At 59.3% G+C, this 17,773-nt stretch overlaps 9 protein-coding genes across 9 annotated transcripts in view; 4 read left to right on the top strand and 5 right to left on the bottom strand.

The window, feature by feature from the left end:
* Window positions 1–43: 43 nt before the first annotated feature.
* SPRG_02152 (hypothetical protein) lies at window positions 44–1,905 on the top strand. The gene is made up of 8 exons (XM_012340703.1): window positions 44–165; window positions 209–733; window positions 780–874; window positions 920–1,013; window positions 1,065–1,300; window positions 1,353–1,446; window positions 1,493–1,611; window positions 1,658–1,905. The coding sequence occupies exons 1-8, from the start codon at window positions 52–54 to the stop codon at window positions 1,767–1,769; spliced, it is 1,389 nt and encodes a 462-aa protein (XP_012196093.1). The 5' UTR covers window positions 44–51; the 3' UTR covers window positions 1,770–1,905.
* SPRG_02151 (pyridoxal kinase) lies at window positions 1,860–3,034 on the bottom strand (the record flags this gene model as incomplete). The annotated part of the gene is made up of 7 exons (XM_012340702.1): window positions 2,899–3,034; window positions 2,648–2,850; window positions 2,537–2,598; window positions 2,435–2,490; window positions 2,028–2,388; window positions 1,935–1,981; window positions 1,860–1,886 (listed from the first exon to the last, which is right to left on the bottom strand). The coding sequence occupies exons 1-7, from the start codon at window positions 3,013–3,015 to the stop codon at window positions 1,860–1,862; spliced, it is 873 nt and encodes a 290-aa protein (XP_012196092.1). The 5' UTR covers window positions 3,016–3,034.
* Window positions 3,035–3,587: 553 nt separating this feature from the next.
* On the top strand, window positions 3,588–4,113 carry SPRG_02150 (hypothetical protein). The gene is made up of 2 exons (XM_012340701.1): window positions 3,588–3,758; window positions 3,818–4,113. The coding sequence occupies exons 1-2, from the start codon at window positions 3,621–3,623 to the stop codon at window positions 4,031–4,033; spliced, it is 354 nt and encodes a 117-aa protein (XP_012196091.1). The 5' UTR covers window positions 3,588–3,620; the 3' UTR covers window positions 4,034–4,113.
* Window positions 4,114–4,151: 38 nt separating this feature from the next.
* SPRG_02149 (hypothetical protein) lies at window positions 4,152–5,515 on the bottom strand (the record flags this gene model as incomplete). Its single annotated transcript, XM_012340700.1, has 2 exons — window positions 4,152–4,421; window positions 4,451–5,515. 2 exons carry the CDS (start codon window positions 5,513–5,515, stop codon window positions 4,152–4,154), a joined length of 1,335 nt encoding a protein of 444 aa, XP_012196090.1.
* Window positions 5,516–5,882: 367 nt separating this feature from the next.
* Window positions 5,883–6,583, top strand: SPRG_02148 (hypothetical protein; the record flags this gene model as incomplete). The annotated part of the gene is made up of 3 exons (XM_012340699.1): window positions 5,883–5,969; window positions 6,090–6,290; window positions 6,338–6,583. The coding sequence occupies 3 exons, from the start codon at window positions 5,883–5,885 to the stop codon at window positions 6,581–6,583; spliced, it is 534 nt and encodes a 177-aa protein (XP_012196089.1).
* Window positions 6,584–6,697: 114 nt separating this feature from the next.
* Window positions 6,698–7,825, bottom strand: SPRG_02147 (hypothetical protein; the record flags this gene model as incomplete). The annotated part of the gene is made up of 2 exons (XM_012340698.1): window positions 6,769–7,825; window positions 6,698–6,722 (listed from the first exon to the last, which is right to left on the bottom strand). Exons 1-2 carry the CDS (start codon window positions 7,791–7,793, stop codon window positions 6,698–6,700), a joined length of 1,050 nt encoding a protein of 349 aa, XP_012196088.1. The 5' UTR covers window positions 7,794–7,825.
* Window positions 7,826–8,716: 891 nt separating this feature from the next.
* SPRG_02146 (hypothetical protein) lies at window positions 8,717–13,445 on the bottom strand. Its single transcript, XM_012340697.1, has 17 exons — window positions 13,274–13,445; window positions 12,984–13,221; window positions 12,788–12,937; window positions 12,621–12,734; window positions 12,274–12,574; window positions 11,907–12,215; window positions 11,681–11,847; window positions 11,536–11,624; window positions 11,371–11,491; window positions 11,198–11,314; window positions 10,702–11,153; window positions 10,394–10,652; window positions 10,160–10,339; window positions 9,807–10,103; window positions 9,510–9,764; window positions 9,079–9,456; window positions 8,717–9,033 (listed from the first exon to the last, which is right to left on the bottom strand). The coding sequence occupies exons 1-17, from the start codon at window positions 13,411–13,413 to the stop codon at window positions 8,758–8,760; spliced, it is 3,843 nt and encodes a 1,280-aa protein (XP_012196087.1). The 5' UTR covers window positions 13,414–13,445; the 3' UTR covers window positions 8,717–8,757.
* A 691-nt stretch (window positions 13,446–14,136) lies between these two features.
* On the bottom strand, window positions 14,137–16,865 carry SPRG_02145 (hypothetical protein). Its single transcript, XM_012340696.1, has one exon. It carries the CDS (start codon window positions 16,804–16,806, stop codon window positions 14,206–14,208), a length of 2,601 nt encoding a protein of 866 aa, XP_012196086.1. The 5' UTR covers window positions 16,807–16,865; the 3' UTR covers window positions 14,137–14,205.
* A 739-nt stretch (window positions 16,866–17,604) lies between these two features.
* Window positions 17,605–17,773, top strand: part of SPRG_19401 (hypothetical protein) — a gene marked incomplete at both ends in the record, with an annotated part of 1,057 nt that continues 888 nt past the window's right edge. Inside the window, one exon of the mRNA XM_012340889.1 lies at window positions 17,605–17,740. Within this exon, the coding sequence (XP_012196279.1) occupies window positions 17,605–17,740 (136 nt within the window). The remainder of the gene's footprint in view (window positions 17,741–17,773) is intronic.

Raw genomic sequence — 17,773 nt, 5'->3', positions numbered from 1 at the left:
AAGTTTGTATGGGCTGGCGACAGGGGCCAGGATTTTGGCTTGAGAAACATCATGAGCTCGGACGAAGGGAGCGAGTACGAGTATGAGTACGAGAGCGACTATGGCGGCTCCCAGCCCGACGAAGGCGAGGAAGAGATGATCGACGAGACGGCCGTCAAGATCGAGGTACATGACGTCGCGAGACGATGGGGCTCATGGCGGTACCTAGAACACCTTCTACGAGGCCGACGACTGCAAGAACTCGGACCCGACCCGCGCCCTCCAGCTCTTCCTCCAGGTCGTGTCCCTCCAGAGCGAGTCGAACTCGAAGGAGAAGGACCACACCAAGTACCGCTTCATGTCGCTCGAAAACATCGTCAAGCTCTGCGCGCACCTGGGCAAGCCGGACGAGATGGTCGGTCACTACGCCGAGATGCTCCAGCTCCTTCCGAACGTCACGCGCAACGAGTGCACGGACTCGATCAACAGCATCCTCGACATCGTCTCGTCGCTCTCGGCCACGATCATCTCCAAGATGTACACGATGACGCTCGACGCGCTCCGCGTCGCGAGCAACGACCGCCTCTGGTTCCAAACCAACATCAAGCTCGGGAAGCTCTACCTCGAGCTTGGCGACTACGCGCCGCTGCACCGCGTCTTGGAGGAGCTTCATGCGTCGTGCAAGCTGCCCGACGGCTCGGACGACACGAGTAAGGCGACGTCGCTCCTCGACGTCTACTGCTTGGAGATTCAGGTACTGCACCGTGGATAAACCCCATTGAAACTTAGGCGTGCGCTAGCTCTGCACGGCCACGAATGACACAAAGAAGATGAAGGTGCTGTACCCAAAGACGCTCGGCTTGGACGCGGCAATCTCGGACCCACGCATCATGGGGTAAATGGACGTGTTCAGAAAGGCGCATGCTGACATTGTCATCAGCGTCATTCGCGAAGAGGGCGGCAAGATGTACATGAGCGAAAGCTTGTGGATGGATGCGTACAACGAATTCTTCGAGTCGTTCCGCAACTACCAGGCACGTCGACATGGGCTGCTTGCAGTCGCCTCATGTTGTCGCTGCACTTAGGAAGCAGGCAATGCTCGCGCCAAGCAGTGCCTCAAGTACGTCGTCCTTGCCAACATGCTTGCAAGCTCGGACATCAACCCGTTCGACTCGCGCGAGGCCAAGGTCTTCAAGGACGTGGATGAGATCAACGCGATGTTGCTCCTTCGTGCTGCGTACGACAGCAACGACATTCAGCAGTTTGAGAAGATTCTCAAGAACCCCAAGAACCAAATCAGCAGCGATCCTCTCATGAAGCGGTACGGCCAAAGTATGATATTTTCTTGCATTTGAGCATGCATGCCGATTCAGGTATTTGAACCCGCTCCTGCGCAACATTCGCTCGCAAGTCATCTTGAAGCTCGTGGGCCCGTACCAGTCGGTGCTCTTGTCATCGATCGCTAGCGTACGACTGCACACGTCCCAAGCGTATGGTTTGAAGAGTCTTGTAGGACATGAACATTCCGGTCGAAGATGTTGAGCTGCTCATGGTTGAACTCATCAACGACGGGCGCCTGCACCGTAAGATCGACCAACAGCGCGGCGTGCTCTTCAGCCAGGAGCACCAGCGGTACTTTTTTGAGAAAAGCAGGAGCATGGCTCACACAAATGGGTAGGTCGCGCGAGACGAACGTCAAGACGGTTGAAGCCCTCGCCAAGTGGACTCAGGCGCTGCAGCAGCTGAACGCGGGACTCCAGAACCGCCCGACGAACGTCAAGTCGATGTGAGATGGTTCGTCTGGAACACTACACGTATTGGATTACTTGCGTTTCGATTCTACGACGCGGTCGGCCACAGGCGCAATAGTTGTATCGAGTCTAAAACGCCGTTGCATGGATCGTCACCTACGCATGAAGATGAGGCTTGCTGCATTCATGCCCTTGTTGAGATACCGTGGGAAACTCGAGGTCATGGCGGCTCTGGATGAGCTTGAGCTCGCCTACAAACAAAAGTGCAGAGTCGCAGCGTGAAAGCACGCGTCGTACGGTTCGCAGATTGCGCAGCCGACGTGCGCTTGAGAACGGCTTGGATAGACGCAACAATGTTCTCGACAGCCGCCTTCAGCCCCACATCGGGTTTCGAGAGCCACCCAAGGAGGAGCGCAGCAAAGAGGTCACCCGTGCCCGAGTAGTACTCCTGGAGGCGAGGAATTTCCATCTTGAACTGCTGGAAGTCTGTGCCTGAGATCTTCTCGCTGGCATAAATGAAGAGCGTCTCGGCGTCGTCGCTGGTGAGGAAGCTGCTAATGACGACGATCTTGGGCCCCATGCCATGGAGGTGGCGACACGCTTGGATGACGTCCGCGTCGCATGTCATGGGCAGACCCGTCAAAAGCTCGCACTCAAACTACACCACCAGCTGAGCTGTCGTCGCAGAGCGAACCAAGTCGTACCTGGTTGGGTGTCACAATGTCGGCCAGCGGAATGATCTGGTCGCGGTAAATGTCGACTAGAGCATCAGAAGTGAGCGACGCCGGTAAGCTCCAGACGCGGACCGAGCTCGCGCGGGACGTAGAGCTTGTTCTCATCGCCCATGACGGGATCACACACGTAGAGCCTACGACGCTGCATGAGATGAACTCCAGCGGTGTAGTTTGACGACGCACGTGTCCTTGTTCTTGGCGCGGAGCTTCGTGAGCGTGTTGACGATGGCGTGGGCCAAACCGGGGCTGCCAATGTAGCCCGTCAAGAGGTGCGAGTAGTTGAGCAGGTCGTTCTCTTCGAGGCCCAAGACAACCTCCTCGAGCTGTGCTGCGTCCATGCGCTGCCCGCGGAACTTCTTGTAGCCCGTGTGGTTGCTCAGATGCACCTGCATGCATCGTCAAGCGTACTACTCGCATGATCGCGTGTTGTGTACCGTGTTGAGGACGTCGACCTCGACGCCGAGGAGCTGCAGCGGGAAGACGGCGCTGCGGTTGCCCACGTAGCCATGGACAACGTGGGATTGGATCGAGAGCACGCGGGCGTCCGTCATGGCAAAATGTTGAAAACACTCCGTATGTGTTGCGTGCCTTTAGCCAGTGGCGCCGTGTGAAACGTGCGGTTGTCAACTGGAGTCTTGCGATTTGTATGCACGTGGAAAAGGCAGCCGGGATGAAATCGCGGTGCTTCCTCACCAGCCTTCGCAGCGTTCCCACGCACGCACCACGTGAAGCGCTTCAAGGTTCTGCAAGAGCACTAGGTCCCTTGAGCAAACACATTTGCCTCTGTCAAGAGCGTCGTATTTTATAATGTTAGATAGAGACCGATCAAGCGGTGTGGAGCCATCGTGCGTCAGACTGGGTGCGTCGACGGTGCACAGACAATGGACCTAACGGTATTGTCTTTCAAGGCAAGAGCATCGTCGCAGGCGTTGATGTATTTCACAGTGCTACACACTGGTGCTACACTACGGTCATATCTCGCGCGTCAGCGCACAAGGCGCCACTTTGATGTGGCGTGCGTTTAGCCATCGACCGCGTCCGGATATAATATGCATTGTGACAGGTCTGTCTGGATAGAAAGATATGAATTCTCGGAGGTAATTGGGTCAATTCTATGGTGGTGGAGCCATTCCACAGTCAGTTGAAAATCACGAAGATGTTGGGTCGTTTGACGCAGGTTACTCGCGCGATGAAGCCGGCCGGCTCGCGCGGCATGGCGGGCCATGCCCACTCGGGGCCCCCGCCGACGGGCATCGAAGCGGTCATCCGCTCGAAGCTCCCGGAGGACTACCAGGTACACACCACGCCCATGCATCCTGGCGGGATGTCGACGCTCATGCGAACGACATGTAGATCGTCATGGCGACGCTCGGTATCTACACGGTCCTCACGGCGCCTTTGTGGTTCCCCAGCGGCAAGAAGGAAGCCCCCAAGGTCGAAGCCGTCGCGGCGCCGACCTCGACGACCTCGGTCATCCCGTCGATCATCGACGACAGCTTTGAGGAGTGGGCCAAGGTCGCTGGCAACATTGCCAAGTGGGAGGAGAGCCTCAACACGATCGGCCAGTAAACAAGAAGACCGCCGTCCATTGTCTCCATATAAACTACAATGACCACTCTGCTCGTCGTTTGATGTCATCGGGCGCCTTCTAGATGATCGAGACAGACTCTCTCTTCTTCATTACTATCTACATATCGCCAATCGTGCCAAACTGCTCGTAGCCGTCGCCACGGAGCCGCTGGCAATGCATCGGCTCGTAATGGTCGCCGCCGCGGTCGCCGCCCGTCATGCGCATGAGGATGAACCACGGCGAGAGGCCCTTCTCGCCCGTGTGCCGCTGGCTCTGGGATAGCGAGAGCGACGGGTCGAGCTCGTGTGGCCGGTGCGGCAAGAAGAACATTTGACCCATGCCCACGAGCACGACAAAGATATCGCGCTGGAAGGCCGTCGCGAGCGACTCGAGCACAATGTCGTCGCCCACGCGACCCGCCGGTTGTCCGGGTCGTTGTCGATCGAGACGAGGCCGTGACGCGAGTACGTCATGCAAATGAGGAAGTGCTCGTTCGCATCAAAGTCGCTGCCGACGCACATGTACTTGCAGTACGTCTCGACGTTGAGCACGGGTTGCGCGTGCTCCGAGTAGACCATTTCCGCCGCTTTCGTCCACGAATACCCGCGGTCTTGGAGCTCGTAGATGCGCGCGACGAACCAGTCCTTGTCCGCGCGGGGTGCCACAAAGCGGCGCGCTTGGGTCGGGCTCACGCCCCACCCACCCCGCAAGTCGGGGTAGTACAGATTGCGGATCGTTTGATCCATCTTGGCCTTCTCTTCATGCGACGACGAAGCGTACCGCATGTAAAAATGCTTGGCGGCTTCGTGGCGGAGTCGCGACGGCGACAAATGCTCGACGCCTTCCGTGTGGATCGTGAGCTGCTCCATGCTAAGGAAGAGACAGTCGCCGAACGGCAGCACCGGCGCGAGATACTTGACGCTGTACGCCGTGTCGTGGGGCTCGTACGACACGCCGTGCTCTTCGAGCTGGCGCAAGCACTCGCGGCTCTCACGGTCCAAGCTCGGGCACTTGGACCAGCCCATGCCCACCGTGTGCTTCTTCTGCGAAAACGGCATGACAAAGTCCTCGTCTTCCGTCACAAGCTGCACGTGTTGCTTCTGGCGCGGTGTCAGCAGCATCATCGAGTCCGTCAGACCGCCCATGAGGCTGTAGGTCGAGAATTGTAGCAGGCGCGAGTCGAGGAAGGCCTGCGCTGTGTTGATCGTATCATTGTAGTCGTCGAGCTTCTTGATCTCGGTCGACGACCCGAGGCTAGGCATATATGGGATGGCCTCGTCCGCATCGGGGATATCTTCGACGATGGGCTGCATGGCCGGCTTCTTCATGGCGACGACGCCCGTGCCCGAGGCCGAGAGCACCGGCGCCGGCGGCGGAAGGTGCAGGTTCTCGGCGCCGACGAAGACGTAGTCCTTCTCCTCGTCGACGGGCGGCGCCGGCTTCACGGCAAGGAACGCCTTGATCGCTTCCGGGATCATCATGGCGACGCGAATTTTATGGAAATGGACAGAACATGCCAAGGCCGACGCTATTTTATTCCGCAACCGACTCGTCCATACTAATATCAAGCTATAGAATAAAATGGAACCATGCAATTCAGCTAGAAATAGATGCACTACATTTATTCGGATGGCGATTGGCCCATTTCACGACCAATCAACGGCGGCGGCAACGGATCTTGCCCAGAACGACAAACTCACAGCATGGGAACTCGCGCCTGCTGCGCAGCTTGCACCCCGAAGACAGCTCGGCCTTACAACCGCCATGTACAGCATACCCCCTGGGATCGACAATCGACGTCTCTGACCTACGCACGAAGCCTGGTCCGCCACAACTTCAACGACAGGGATGACAGCGCCAAAGGCCTTTCTTGAAGCAGCTCGCTCCCACCTACCATTGGAGGTTGCCCAAGATTTCGACGCTCCCACCAACGCCGTGCGCTAATAAAAACAACTTGGACGCGGATCCGTGGTGCCGTCTAGGAACTCGATACAAAATAGCACAACAATTCTTGCAGCCAAGACGGAAGAAACGCAGGTATTCAGGTCGACGCAGGTTGACGCGCCGACGCACGCGGCCTCTTTGGCGTGGCACACGACCAAGAAGCTCGGCAGCCTCTTCGACGACGCGGCCGATCTGCGCGCTCGGAAGCGACTGGCGACAACGGCGTTCAACAACATGTGGAAAATCTGGATGCGTCGCGGCCTCATCTCGGAAGGCAACCGTGTGCGGTTGTACAAGTGCTACGTGCTCCCGGTCCTTTTGTACAACTGTGGCACGTGAGCATCAATGAAATCGCCAAGGTGGTGGGGCGCTCGCGCTGCGCCGTACGCCATATGCTCCAAGCCGAGGACCCCTTCAATCGGCCTCCGAAGAAGCGCACCTGCCCGAAAATGTCAGTGCGCAGCCTACGCCGCCTTCGCGAGGCTGCCTCCGCAAGCGGCAAGTCAGCCAGCAAGCTCAAGACGGAGCTGCAGCTTGACGCCTCGGTCCATACTGTCCAGCGCCACCTGAAGTTAACTCCGTGGCTCCAGTACATGAAGCGTTAGCAGACGCCGAAGCTCACTGAGCGCCACATGTAGTTGGCTCTTCTTTGCTCGATTCACCACCAAAATCACGAGCAGGAAGCGTGATCATTTTTCCCCGAGTCGTTCAAAGAGAGTTTACATGTTTTTGCACCCAATGGCTCTTTTGTGAAAGCTACATCGTAGCCGGCTACGGCATCAATGGGTACGTTGGTGCTTCGGCCACGTTGCACATGCCCTTGCCGGCCACGCCGCGCTGGAGGTAGATGTAGCCTGATTCGCCCCAGCTCGCACCCCACGAGTTCTTGATCTTGAAATGTTGCACGCCGTCTTTCGTGCCGTAGCCCACGGCAAGGACAGCGTGGTCCGACTGCGCACCAGGGCAGCTCTGCACGACGCCGCTCTTGTAGTTGCGCCACACGTTGTTGCCAGCCTCGACGACCACCGTCACTGGCTGCTTGTCGAGGGCAGTTTGCAACGCGCCCTCGCCTTGGATGTTGACGGACTTGCCAACGAGGACCTTGGTCTTGGAGCAGTTGTTTTTGCACCGACCGTTCTTGCCGGTGCTACCAGAGGCGTACGGGAAGGCGGCCTCGGTGCAGAGACCGGTTTGGGCAATGTAGTCGAGCGCCAAGTTGGGCCAGCCGCCCCGGCAGCCGTAGCCCGCACTCGACGCGCAGCTCACGAGCTGTTGCTCGGAAAAGTCGACGAGCGAGTTGGTCACGAGGCAGTGGGCAGCCTCGACGGCACCGACGGCCGCGAACGCCCAGCACGAGCCGCAGACGCCCTGGTCGCGCACGGGCGACATGCACGCGCTGGTCGTCCAGTCGATCTCGGTGGCCTCCTCCTGGGCTTGCGTCAGCGTCAGCTGAACGTCATCGCTGCGCAGTTGGCGCGCCGGCGCCTCGTGCTTGAACGCGCCCTTGACAAAGGCCGCAAATTCCGCTTCCGTCATGAGTGCAAACTGGTTGTCGGTCGAAAAGATAGCACCCTTGTGCTGTTTGTTGAGCTCGTCGACGATCTTTTGGGTCGCGGCAAACCGAGCAACCTCGTCATCTTCGACGGTGCCGTGCGCCGGCTTGGGCGGGAGAAAGCCGTTGGCCGCCGCGTTCTTGCCAGCTTGGCTCGCCTTCCACGCTGCAAGCTTGACCGCGACGTCGGCCTTTTCTGGGTCCGCAAGGCTGAAGCCGTGGGCGGCTGACGCGGCGAGGAGGAGACATGGGATTGACTTCATCGCGGTGATGGTTGTCAAGATGCAAGGAAATTGAAAAATAGAACTGACACAACGGCGCTCTCCATGTTAAGTAGCGGTTGACGGGTGGAGTTGATCGCATCGCATGAGGTCAGTGGGTCGTGTGACACGATTTGCCACAGGCGGCCTATCACACTTGAAGGTTTTCGAAAGCAAATGCAAATCCGTAGATGGGACGTGATGGCACTTGAGAAACCATTGCACATGCCTCTCTGAGGCTGCAGTCATGGAGCCCAACTGACCACCTCTTGGCGTCCGAGATTTGAATCACTCTCTGGCCCATCATCTCCTGTACCTTTGCTTTGGCTGCAGAGCGTGTTGCAGGGGCGAATAATACCGCCCGCGGTGTGAAGAGCGGCGCTGCTGTCCTTCTGCTGCAATAGCATCTTTTAAAGGCAGGACTCGTCGCAGCCCTTGGTCACAAAATCGGTGCAGGGATCGAGGAAGGGATCTAGAGTGTGAACTGCCTATAAACTTGCACTCTCGACCAAGCTGACGCAGCTTGGTCCAGAGGTTATAGATCGCAATCTTTCTATGTTGGCTCTATGTGACCTTGTTGAAGCTGCGTACTGACGAGCGGCCATTTTCAGGTTGAAGAGGGAGATCTAGTGCAACCAAGCTAGCTGCCGTAAGTTTCCCATCCTGTTCCGCGATCACTTTCCCCCGAGTTGGTATATCACGAGCCACGAGCCGGTCGTTCCAGCGGCAGTGAAAAGTGGTTCCGTGAGCTGGGTCACTTCAGATCCCTCTCAAATGAAAGTCCACGTGCAAGCATCGATTAAAAATTCACGTCCGATCGGGTTAAGGACCTGACAACTGGAGCCGAGAGGCTGTTTTTGTGCCTCCTTGCTTGCTTTCTCGACAGGTTCCATGGTTCTACTTGCGATGTAGAAGTATAGGGTGCAGCCGACAATACAATTCTCCATTTGACGTTCAACGACATCCACTAAGCGGAGGGGCCGTAGCCGCCGCCACCGGGCGACCGAATCGTGAGCACATCGCCCGGCGTCACTTGCACCGTGTTTTTGCCGCCGAGGTTGACTTGACGGCCGTCCGGGTACCGCAAAAGGTTCTGGCCGCGGGCTCCGGGCTCGCCACCCTCGAGACCGTACGGCTGGAACGCGCGGCGCTCCGAGAGAATGCTCACCGTCATCGGCTCCAAAAACTTGAGCGCGCGCACGACCCCGTCGCCGCCGTTGAAGTGGCCGCGGCCGCCCGAACCCTAATACGCTGCGTCAGACTTAATAGAAAAGAAAAAAGAGGGTACCGGGCGCAGCCCAAACGACTCGAGGAGGACCGGAAAGCGCTTCTCGAGGATCTCGGGGTCCGTGATGCGCGTGTTAGTCATGTGCGTGTGCACTCCGCTGCGGCCGTGCCAGTGCGGGCCGGCGCCGGCGCCACCGGCGATGGTCTCGTAGTAGCCGCCGAGCGTGTCCGAGCCAAACGTGAGGTTGTTCATGCAGCCTTGGGACGCCGCGGCCGCCCGGAACGCGAGGAAGATGACGTCCGTCACGCGCTGGGACGTGAGCACGTTGCCACCGACAACGGCCGCCGTCGAGCTCGGGTTGAGGATGCTGCCGTCCTTCGGGAAGATGACTTGGATCGGCGTCAAGCAGCCTTGGTTGAGCGGAAGGTCGTCGCCAATCTACTCGGTCCACGTATAAAGAGCCGCAGACACATACTGGAAGCACGCTGTACGAGGAGGCAGCGGAGGCAGTAGATGATGGCCGAGTACGTCACGGCGGGCGGCGCGTTGATGTTGCCAAAGACCTCGGCGCCCGTGCCGGTAAAGTCAAAGATCGCGCTGTCATTGCGGCGGTCGATCGTGATTTGAAGCGCGAGACGCGTCCCGTCGTCCATAAAGTCCTCTGCAGCGACGCTGCCGACCTCGGGGAGGCCCTGCGCGAGCGAGAACTCGTGCAGCATCGTGCGCACGGCCTGCTCGGCCGTCTCCTACGCCGAGTGACGACTTGCGACTTCAAGATGTTGAAGTACTTGGATGAACGTCATATACGCCGTGACGACGCGGAGCGTGTACTCTCGAATGAGGTCCTGCATGAGGTGGACGCCCTTTTGATTCGCCGCGACCTGCGCCTTGAGGTCCGAGAGGTTGTCGCGGAGGTTGCGCGTGCCGATCGCGGGCCGCCCGAGGCTGTCGACTTTGCCCTTTTGTAGCAAGATGTCGGTGATGCCGGCCTCCTGGAACTGGCCGTCGCGGCCGTCCACGAGCTTGAACGCGACGATGGCCGCGCCTTCTTCCGCCAAGCACTTGGAGAGCGGCGGCATCGAGCCCTGTCCATCGCGCCAAGATGAGCGCCTGCGCAGAAAAGATGCCATGGGCGGTGTACCGGCGCAATGCCGCCAATGTCGGCGTGGTGGCCGCGGCTCGCGACGAAGAAGACGATCTTGCCGTGCTCAAAGACTGGCGTCATGACCGTAATGTCCGGGAGGTGGCTCCCGCCCGCGAGCTGCGGGTGGTTGGACACGAGCACGTCGCCTTCGCGAATGTTCTCGCCCCAGTACTCCATCTACCACCTCGATGAGCCTTTCGGCAACAATGAAAAAGAAATAGGAGACACCACCTGAAAGCGAACGGCTTGCTGCATGGCGCCGAGGTGCACGGGCAAGTGCGGCGCGTTCGCGACAAGGCCGCCGTCCGGGCCGAAGAGCGCACACGAAAAGTCGAGGCGCTCCTTGATGTTGACCGAGACAGACGTGCGCGCGAGCGTCCGACCCATCTGCTCGGCGATGCCCATGAAGCGGTGCGAAAACACCGAGAGCTGGATCGGGTCCATGACGACGGGCACGTGGCGCAGGTCCAATGCGTCGTCGGCCGACTCTCTACGGAGCAACGAGTTCGAGACAGGAGGAGGATACTGTCTATGCGTACTGCTGGTCGCCAAGGTACAAGTAGAGATCGCCGTTCGGGAGGATCTCGGCGTGCCAGTCGTTCTCGACGACCACGGTCGCCTGGTTCTGCATAATGACCGCAGGGCCGAGAAGGTGCGTCGCCGTGCCCAGCATGTCGCTGTGGCGGTAGACCGGCACGTGCTTCCAGAGCTTGGCGTCGTCAAAGTAGAGCGGCGTCGTCGCATGCGGTGCCGCGATGGCCGCCGACGCCGACGCGCGCGCGTCATCGTTCGCCTTATTGGACGGCGGCGAGAACGTGCCGCGCACACGGATGTCGTCAATGAGGATCGCGCGCTGGCTGAGGAGGAAGCCAAATTCTTGTTGGTACTTTTCCAAAAACGCCGCTTCAAAGTCAAAGGCTTGGAGCGATTGCGTGATCGGCGCCAATGGATTGGTGACGAGGCAGCGCGTCATGAGCGCCGTGTCCGTGCCCTACGCGCCATCAGAACGCAAGAAGACGCGTCAACGTACAGTACCTCGTAGCGCAGGTTGAGGTAGTAGTCGAGCGTGCAGAACGCTTCGTCGAAGCCCTCGGCCTTGAGGTCGCTGCGGACGACGTTGGCGAGCTCGAGCAGGTTGGCCACGACACTTGGCTACGCAGATCTCGTCTCTTACCCACCCTTCCTTGAAGAAAGTCAAGATGCGATACCTTGGCCGCGGCCGAGTACGTCGACGACGCTGGGAGTTGCTTGTCAATGACGCTGTCGGCCAAGCTGAGGCCGTACGCCGAGAGGATGCCACTGTAGCGCTGGACGTAGACCTTAGTCATGCTAGCAGCGAGGTTGACGATATCCAATCCAACGGAGCGACGCACCCGAGAGCCTTGGCGATGGCGCACGCGTGCTGCGGACCGGCGCCGCCAAAACACGCTAGGACGTGTGTGCTAATGTCATACCCGCGCATCTACACGCTCCAGCATTGGACCTTGCCGTGCAGAGAAGAGAAGAGAGAGAGAGTACCTGCGTCAAGTTGCGAATCGGGCGGCACATGGCTTCGTTGGCGACGCGGAGAAAGCCGGACGCGACTTCTTCGACCGAGTACGTGACGCTCTGGCTCGCGTTGATCTCGGCCGTGAGTGCTTCGAACGCCTTGCGCGCGCCGTCGAGGTCCAACGGCTCGTTCTCGTCTAAACATGTCATGATGCGTTGATATCGCAACATATCGATGGCGCATGATGGCACGTACGCGGGCCAAAGATGTGGGGAAAGTACTTGGGGAGAATCCGACCCGTGACGAGGTTGGCGTCCGTGACGCTCAGGTACCCGTTCTTGCGGTAGCAGACAGGGCCGGGGTGCGCGCGGACGCTCTCGGGCCCGACGACAAACATGTTGTTCTTGTAGAAGAGGCGCGAGCCGCCGCCGGCCGCGACCGTTTGGATGTCGAGCTGCGGCGCGCGGATCGGGACGTTGGCCGTGACGCTCTCAAAGACGTGGTCGAAATTGCCGTCGAAGCGCGAGACGTCGGTGGATGTGCCGCCCATGTCAAAGCCAATGACTAGTCCATGATAGTGCATGTGAGAATGCGCCGAGGTTTGCATGGAGCGTCGTCGTACCAGGGAGCGACGACTGCGCGTGGTGGCCGTGGGTGGGCGGGCGCGTCGTGCGCGCATACCCGACGACACCGCCGGCCGGTCCCGACAAGATCGCACGGTTGCCGCAGAAGCTCGCCATGGGCGTGAGGCCGCCGTCCGACTGCATGAAGCTAATCTTGACGTTGGCGAGGCCCGCGTCAAAGCCCGAGCAAAAGGACGCGAGGTAGTCCTTGATGACCGGCGTTAAGTACGCGTCGGCGCACGACGTGAAGCCACGCGGCACCATCTTGATCATGGGCATGATCTCAGACGAGAGCGAAATCTACGCCGTATCAATCTATCAAGTCGTCCACGGAACACCCGCGCACCTGGGTAAACCCGAGCTCCTTGGCAATCGCACCGATCGCTTGTTCGTGGCGAGGAAACGTGTACGAGTGCGTGAGCACGACGGCGATGCTCTTGATGCCTTTCGTGCGAAGCGCCTAGACCATAACGACGTCCAACCTTGAGCGAGCGAGGGTGGTGATCGTCGCACCTGCAGCTGCTGGCGGAGCTCGGTGACGTTGGGCGGCTCGAGAACGCGCACGTAGTCGCCGCTAATGCCCTGGATGTCGGTTGCCTCACGGGCGTTGCCGTAGACGAGCTGGACGCGCTCGCTGACTTCGACGACGTCTTCGTACAGCATCTAGTTCAAGAGGCATGAGCTGGGACGTCTCGGAAAGAAAGGCTACGTCGGGCGTCGTGATCTCGAGGTCGAAAATCTTGGGCCGCGACTGATTGCCAATGTAAAGGAGGTCTTTGAAGCCCTTTGTGATGACGAGCGCCGTGCGCTCGCCGTTGCGCTCCAAGAGCGCGTTGGTCGCGACCGTCGTGCCCATGCGGATGTACTCGAGGCGCGACGTGTCCACGGGCTGCCCGCGTGGGTGCGGGACGCCCGTGAAGAGCTCCAAGATGCGGCGAATGCCCTCCCTACGACGCACGCCATGGCTTGAGAACCGGACGAGACGGCTGCATGTAGTACCGGGGCGCGTCCGGGTAGTTGGCCGGGTCCTCCGAGAGGAGCTTGATGACCTGGACGTCGATACCGTTGGGCGTCGTCATCTCGGCGTAGACGTCGGTGAAGGTACCGCCTCGGTCAATGGAGACGCGGATCGAGCGCATGCTGCTGCTGCTGGTCGGCGGAGGATCGCAAATGGGGATGTGCCCACTTTGCCCTTTGGCCTGGTCATCCGGATACGATACGGATACAATGACTTGCAGTTTGTATTGTGCGATTGCGTCCCGGGGGTAGGGCATGGACCGCAAACATGCGGCGCTCTGATTGGTCAAAATTAAAGCGCGCGTTCAGGCGAACATTGCCGTCGGTGCTTGGGTTGAGACTACGCAAGCACGTGCGCTCGTCTGGTCCGCTACACTGGACCGGTACGAGTACGTCTCGCGTGGACTGCAACTTGCCATATTGGACGAGAACCGACACGACATGTGTTAAGGTATCGCACGAGGTGGTCGAAGGAGAGCACTGCAGAGTCAGCAGCAACGTTGACGCCACTTCGCCGCTCGACGACACAGCAAAAAAACGAGCGAGATGCCCACCAAAGCAGACAGTGCGCTAGTGGCCGCATCGTTTTTTGCAAGGACGACCCCCGGGCTTCGCTCTGCGTACGCGGCGAGGACCCTCGTCGAAGCGACCACAAACGTTCGTGTGTCGCCCGAGACCTCATGGCGCAGCTGCGTTGTAAAGACCTTGAAGTCAATGCTACGACAGTCGTGACCTTACTACACCTTGCTCCCGTTCGTAGCGTCCGTCAGTCGAGCGCCAAGGCAACCATGTCGCCCGAGTAGTAGACAACTTGTGCAACAATGTTTTGTACTGTAGACTCAGTGGGATGCTTCTATAGTTGCAATGCAGCAACGTGGAAGTGTATGCAGTCAAGTTATCTTTGTATTATCTTTTTACTCGTTCTTCTTGGCCTTTGTGAGGCCTGTCGGGAGCTTCTTTGGGGACCGCGTGACGGCAAAGGTGTAGCCGATGCCGCCACCGAGCGCCAAGACGACCGCCATCATCTCGGGGCGAAGCAACTCCGAGACAGCGAGCGACAGCGTTTGGAAGATGATATGCAGCGCCGACGGCGGGTGCGGCAGCGCGGTCGGCGTCGTCGCCTTGTACCCGCCCTTGACAAAGTTGAGGATCGCATCCTTGGTTCGCTCCGCCTTGCTCGGGAAGGCGTACACGAGCCGCTTGCTCTTGTCGACCAAAAGCACGCTCGGGTAGCTCTCGACGTTGAGGCGCGTGCGCAGCTCGTCCTCAAGTGCGCCATCGATGCGCGCGACGACCACGTTGGGCGCTGCGCTCTTGAGATCCTGGGCGATGGCCTCGTACGCGGCTGCAAACGTGCGGCACGGGCCGCACCACTGCGCGTAAAACTCGAGGAGGAAGAGCTCGGGCGACGAGACACTGTCGTTGCCCGGTTCCTCCAGCACCGTGTCGAAGATCGCGGTAGTCCACTCGGCCACATGGACGTTCTCGGCCATCTCGGTCGGCGTGGCTTCTTCCTTGGCTTGCTGTGGCTGGATGGCTTGCTGTGGCTGGATGGCTTCGGCCTTGGGAATCACCGGCATGTCCTTCTTGGTCGATGTCGTCTTGTAGCCGCCATCGGCAAACGCCACAAGCGCGTCCACACTCCGGTCGCCTTCAAAGAGCGTGTACGAGGTGTCGTGGAGCATCAGGATGGTCGGGTACGACGCGATGCGAAAGGCTTGCATGAGCGGACGGTTGGCGACATTGGTGCCATCGATCGAGCCCGCCAGGACGTTCTTGGCCTTGAGCGCCGTCGCGACCTTGCCAAAGGTCGGGAGCAGCTTGTTGCAGTGGCCACACCACGGCGCATGAAACATGACGAGGCGTGCCAGCTTGGACCCACGGACATCGTCGGTCGTGAGCGCTTGCACGTCGACGAGTGCGGCTTGGTCCACCTCGCTCGCCTTCTTCTTGGTCGCTGGCTTGCCGTCCGTCGGATGTGGCAGCGGACGCGAGTCCTTGGTCGCATAATCGGTCAACGCAAACGCCGTCATGAGCTTGGGGTCACGGAGGCCGTCGAACTCGTAGACGCGGCCGTCGCGGATGAGCACGAGCGTCGGGTAGCCCGTGATGGCGAAGCGCATGCCGAGCTTGGCGTTGATGTCGGCGTCGACGCGGGCAACATGCACGTTGCCGTGGTCCTGGAGCGTCAAGGCCGTTTGGAGCATCGCGCCCATCATGTCCTTGCAGTGGCCGCACCAGTGCGCGTGGAACTGGACGAGCCACGCGTCGGCGTTCGGCTCATTCACGCGCGTGACCGCATCAAAGGTGTCGTCGGTGAGGTCGACGAGCGGCGACGTCGGAATGTCCTTGGCCTCCTGCTCGGCGTAGCCGCCGGTCGCAAACGCAGAGAGCGCCTCGAGCGTGCGCGCGCCGTCGTACGCATACATCTTGTTGTCCTTGACGAAGAGAACAGTGGGGTACCCGTTGACTTGGAAGCGCAGCTTGAGCTCGACGTCGTCGGTCGCGTCGACCTTGGCAATGTGCACATCGGCGTTGTCTTGGAGCGACAAAGCGAGTTTTCCCCACGTCCGCGCCATCTTCTTGCAGTGGCCGCACCACGGCGCCATAAACTTGATGAACCACCCGCCGCTGGTCGGTGCCATGACGAGCTCGTCAAAGGTGGCGGTGGTGAGCTTGACGACCGCCGAATCGTCTTCCGAGATCCCGCCGTCGGCCATCGGAATCGGGTCGCCCGCCTTCTCCGTGTACCCCGTCGATACAAACGTCGTGAGCGCATCGAGGCTGCGCGCACCCGCATACTCGTACATCTTGCCGCCCTTGAAGAAGACGAGCGTCGGGAAGCCCTGGACGCCAAAGCGCTCGCCAATGGCTTCGTGCTCGGTGACGTCGACTTTGGCAATGTGCACTTGACCGTGCAGGTCCTGCGAGAGCGCGTCGTACGTTGGCGCGAGTTGCTTGCAGTGGCCGCACCACGGGGCGTAAAACTTGACGAGCCAGCCGTTCTTGCTGTCGAGCACCTTGGCGTCAAACGTGTCGGCGGTCAGCGCCTCGACAAACGACGGCGCGTTCGGGTCGCGCTTCTTGGGCACGGCCTTGGCGTCCATGGTCTCGTACCCGCCTTCGAGGAACGTCTTGAAGCCCGCGACCGAGCGCTCGCCCTTGAAGCTGTACATCTTGCCCTGCTTGAAGAAGAGCAGCGTCGGGTACCCCGTGACGCCAAACTGTTCCTTGATGTCATTGTGCGCCTCGACGTTTATCTCGGCGATCGAGGTTTGGCCCGCGACCTCGACCGCGAGCTCTTTAAAGATGGGTGCGAGACGCTTGCAATGGCCGCACCACGGCGCGTAAAACTTGATGAGCCAGTCGCCGCGGTCACCGGTTTCGAGCTGCGTGAGCTCCTGAAAGTTGTCGCCCGTGAGCTGGACGACGTTGCTGCTACCCGCGTCGTCGGCGAGAACGAGCGAGATCAGCGCGACACAGACCGCAAGAAGCGCGGTCCACACTTTGTTCATTGCACGTTGCTGTGAGAGGCAATAAGAAATGAAAACTGATTGATAACGGTCGATCGATGCTCTTCATCCGGAATCCATCGAATTTGTCCGGTTAATACTGGCGTCGATTTTCTTTGGAAAATGTAGAACTCCGGAAACATCGGTGGCAGAGGCTCGATGCTAGAAGGCTCGGCGCAGCTTCATTGGCACCTGCTTGGTGCACAAGCTGGCGCTACACCTGCTTAATGCATAAGCTTGTGTCCCAGCACATGGCTCGTCGACGCTATGGGCGCGTTCCTCTGCTCCTCTCAGAGTCATCAACTTGAGGCAACAGAGGCAATCTGGAAGGAATCTCGAGACAGTAGACACGAAGACGAAGGTGTCACGTGGGCTGCTTGCCGTGGCCGATGGGCAGCTTTTAGGGTAGCTTAAAGGACCAGAAGTATATGTGTGTCGATACAACCAGTGCCCGAGCTGGAGACCATGACACCTGAGAGATGACAATAACGATAGCATCGAGCGTCGTTGCCTCTGCCACGGATGTTTCCGCAGTTTTACCAGCGGAAGTATATGTGTGTCGATACAACCAGTGCCCGAGCTGGAGACCATGACACCTGAGAGATGACAATAACGATAGCATCGAGCGTCGTTGCCTCTGCCACGGATGTTTCCGCAGTTTTACCAGCGGTTCCACATTTTCCAAAAATCTTCGAAGCCATTTGAACCGGACAAGTTCGATGATTTCCGGATGAAGAGCATCCATCGATCAACCGTTATCAATCAGTTTTCATTTCTTATTGCCTCTCACAGCAACGTGCAATGAACAAAGTGTCGACCGCGCTTCTTGCGGTCTTTGTCGCGCTGATCTCGCTCGTTCTCGCCGACGACGCGGGTAGCAGCAACGTCGTCCAGCTCACGGGCGACAACTTTCAGGAGCTCACGCAGCTCGAAACCGGTGACCGCGGCGACTGGCTCATCAAGTTTTACG

This window comes from Saprolegnia parasitica (genome assembly GCF_000151545.1).
Source record: "Saprolegnia parasitica CBS 223.65 unplaced genomic scaffold supercont2.5, whole genome shotgun sequence".
Taxonomy (NCBI): domain Eukaryota; phylum Oomycota; class Saprolegniomycetes; order Saprolegniales; family Saprolegniaceae; genus Saprolegnia; species Saprolegnia parasitica.
Note: the sequence above shows the minus strand (reverse complement) of the source record. Positions and strands in the feature narration are given on the sequence as shown.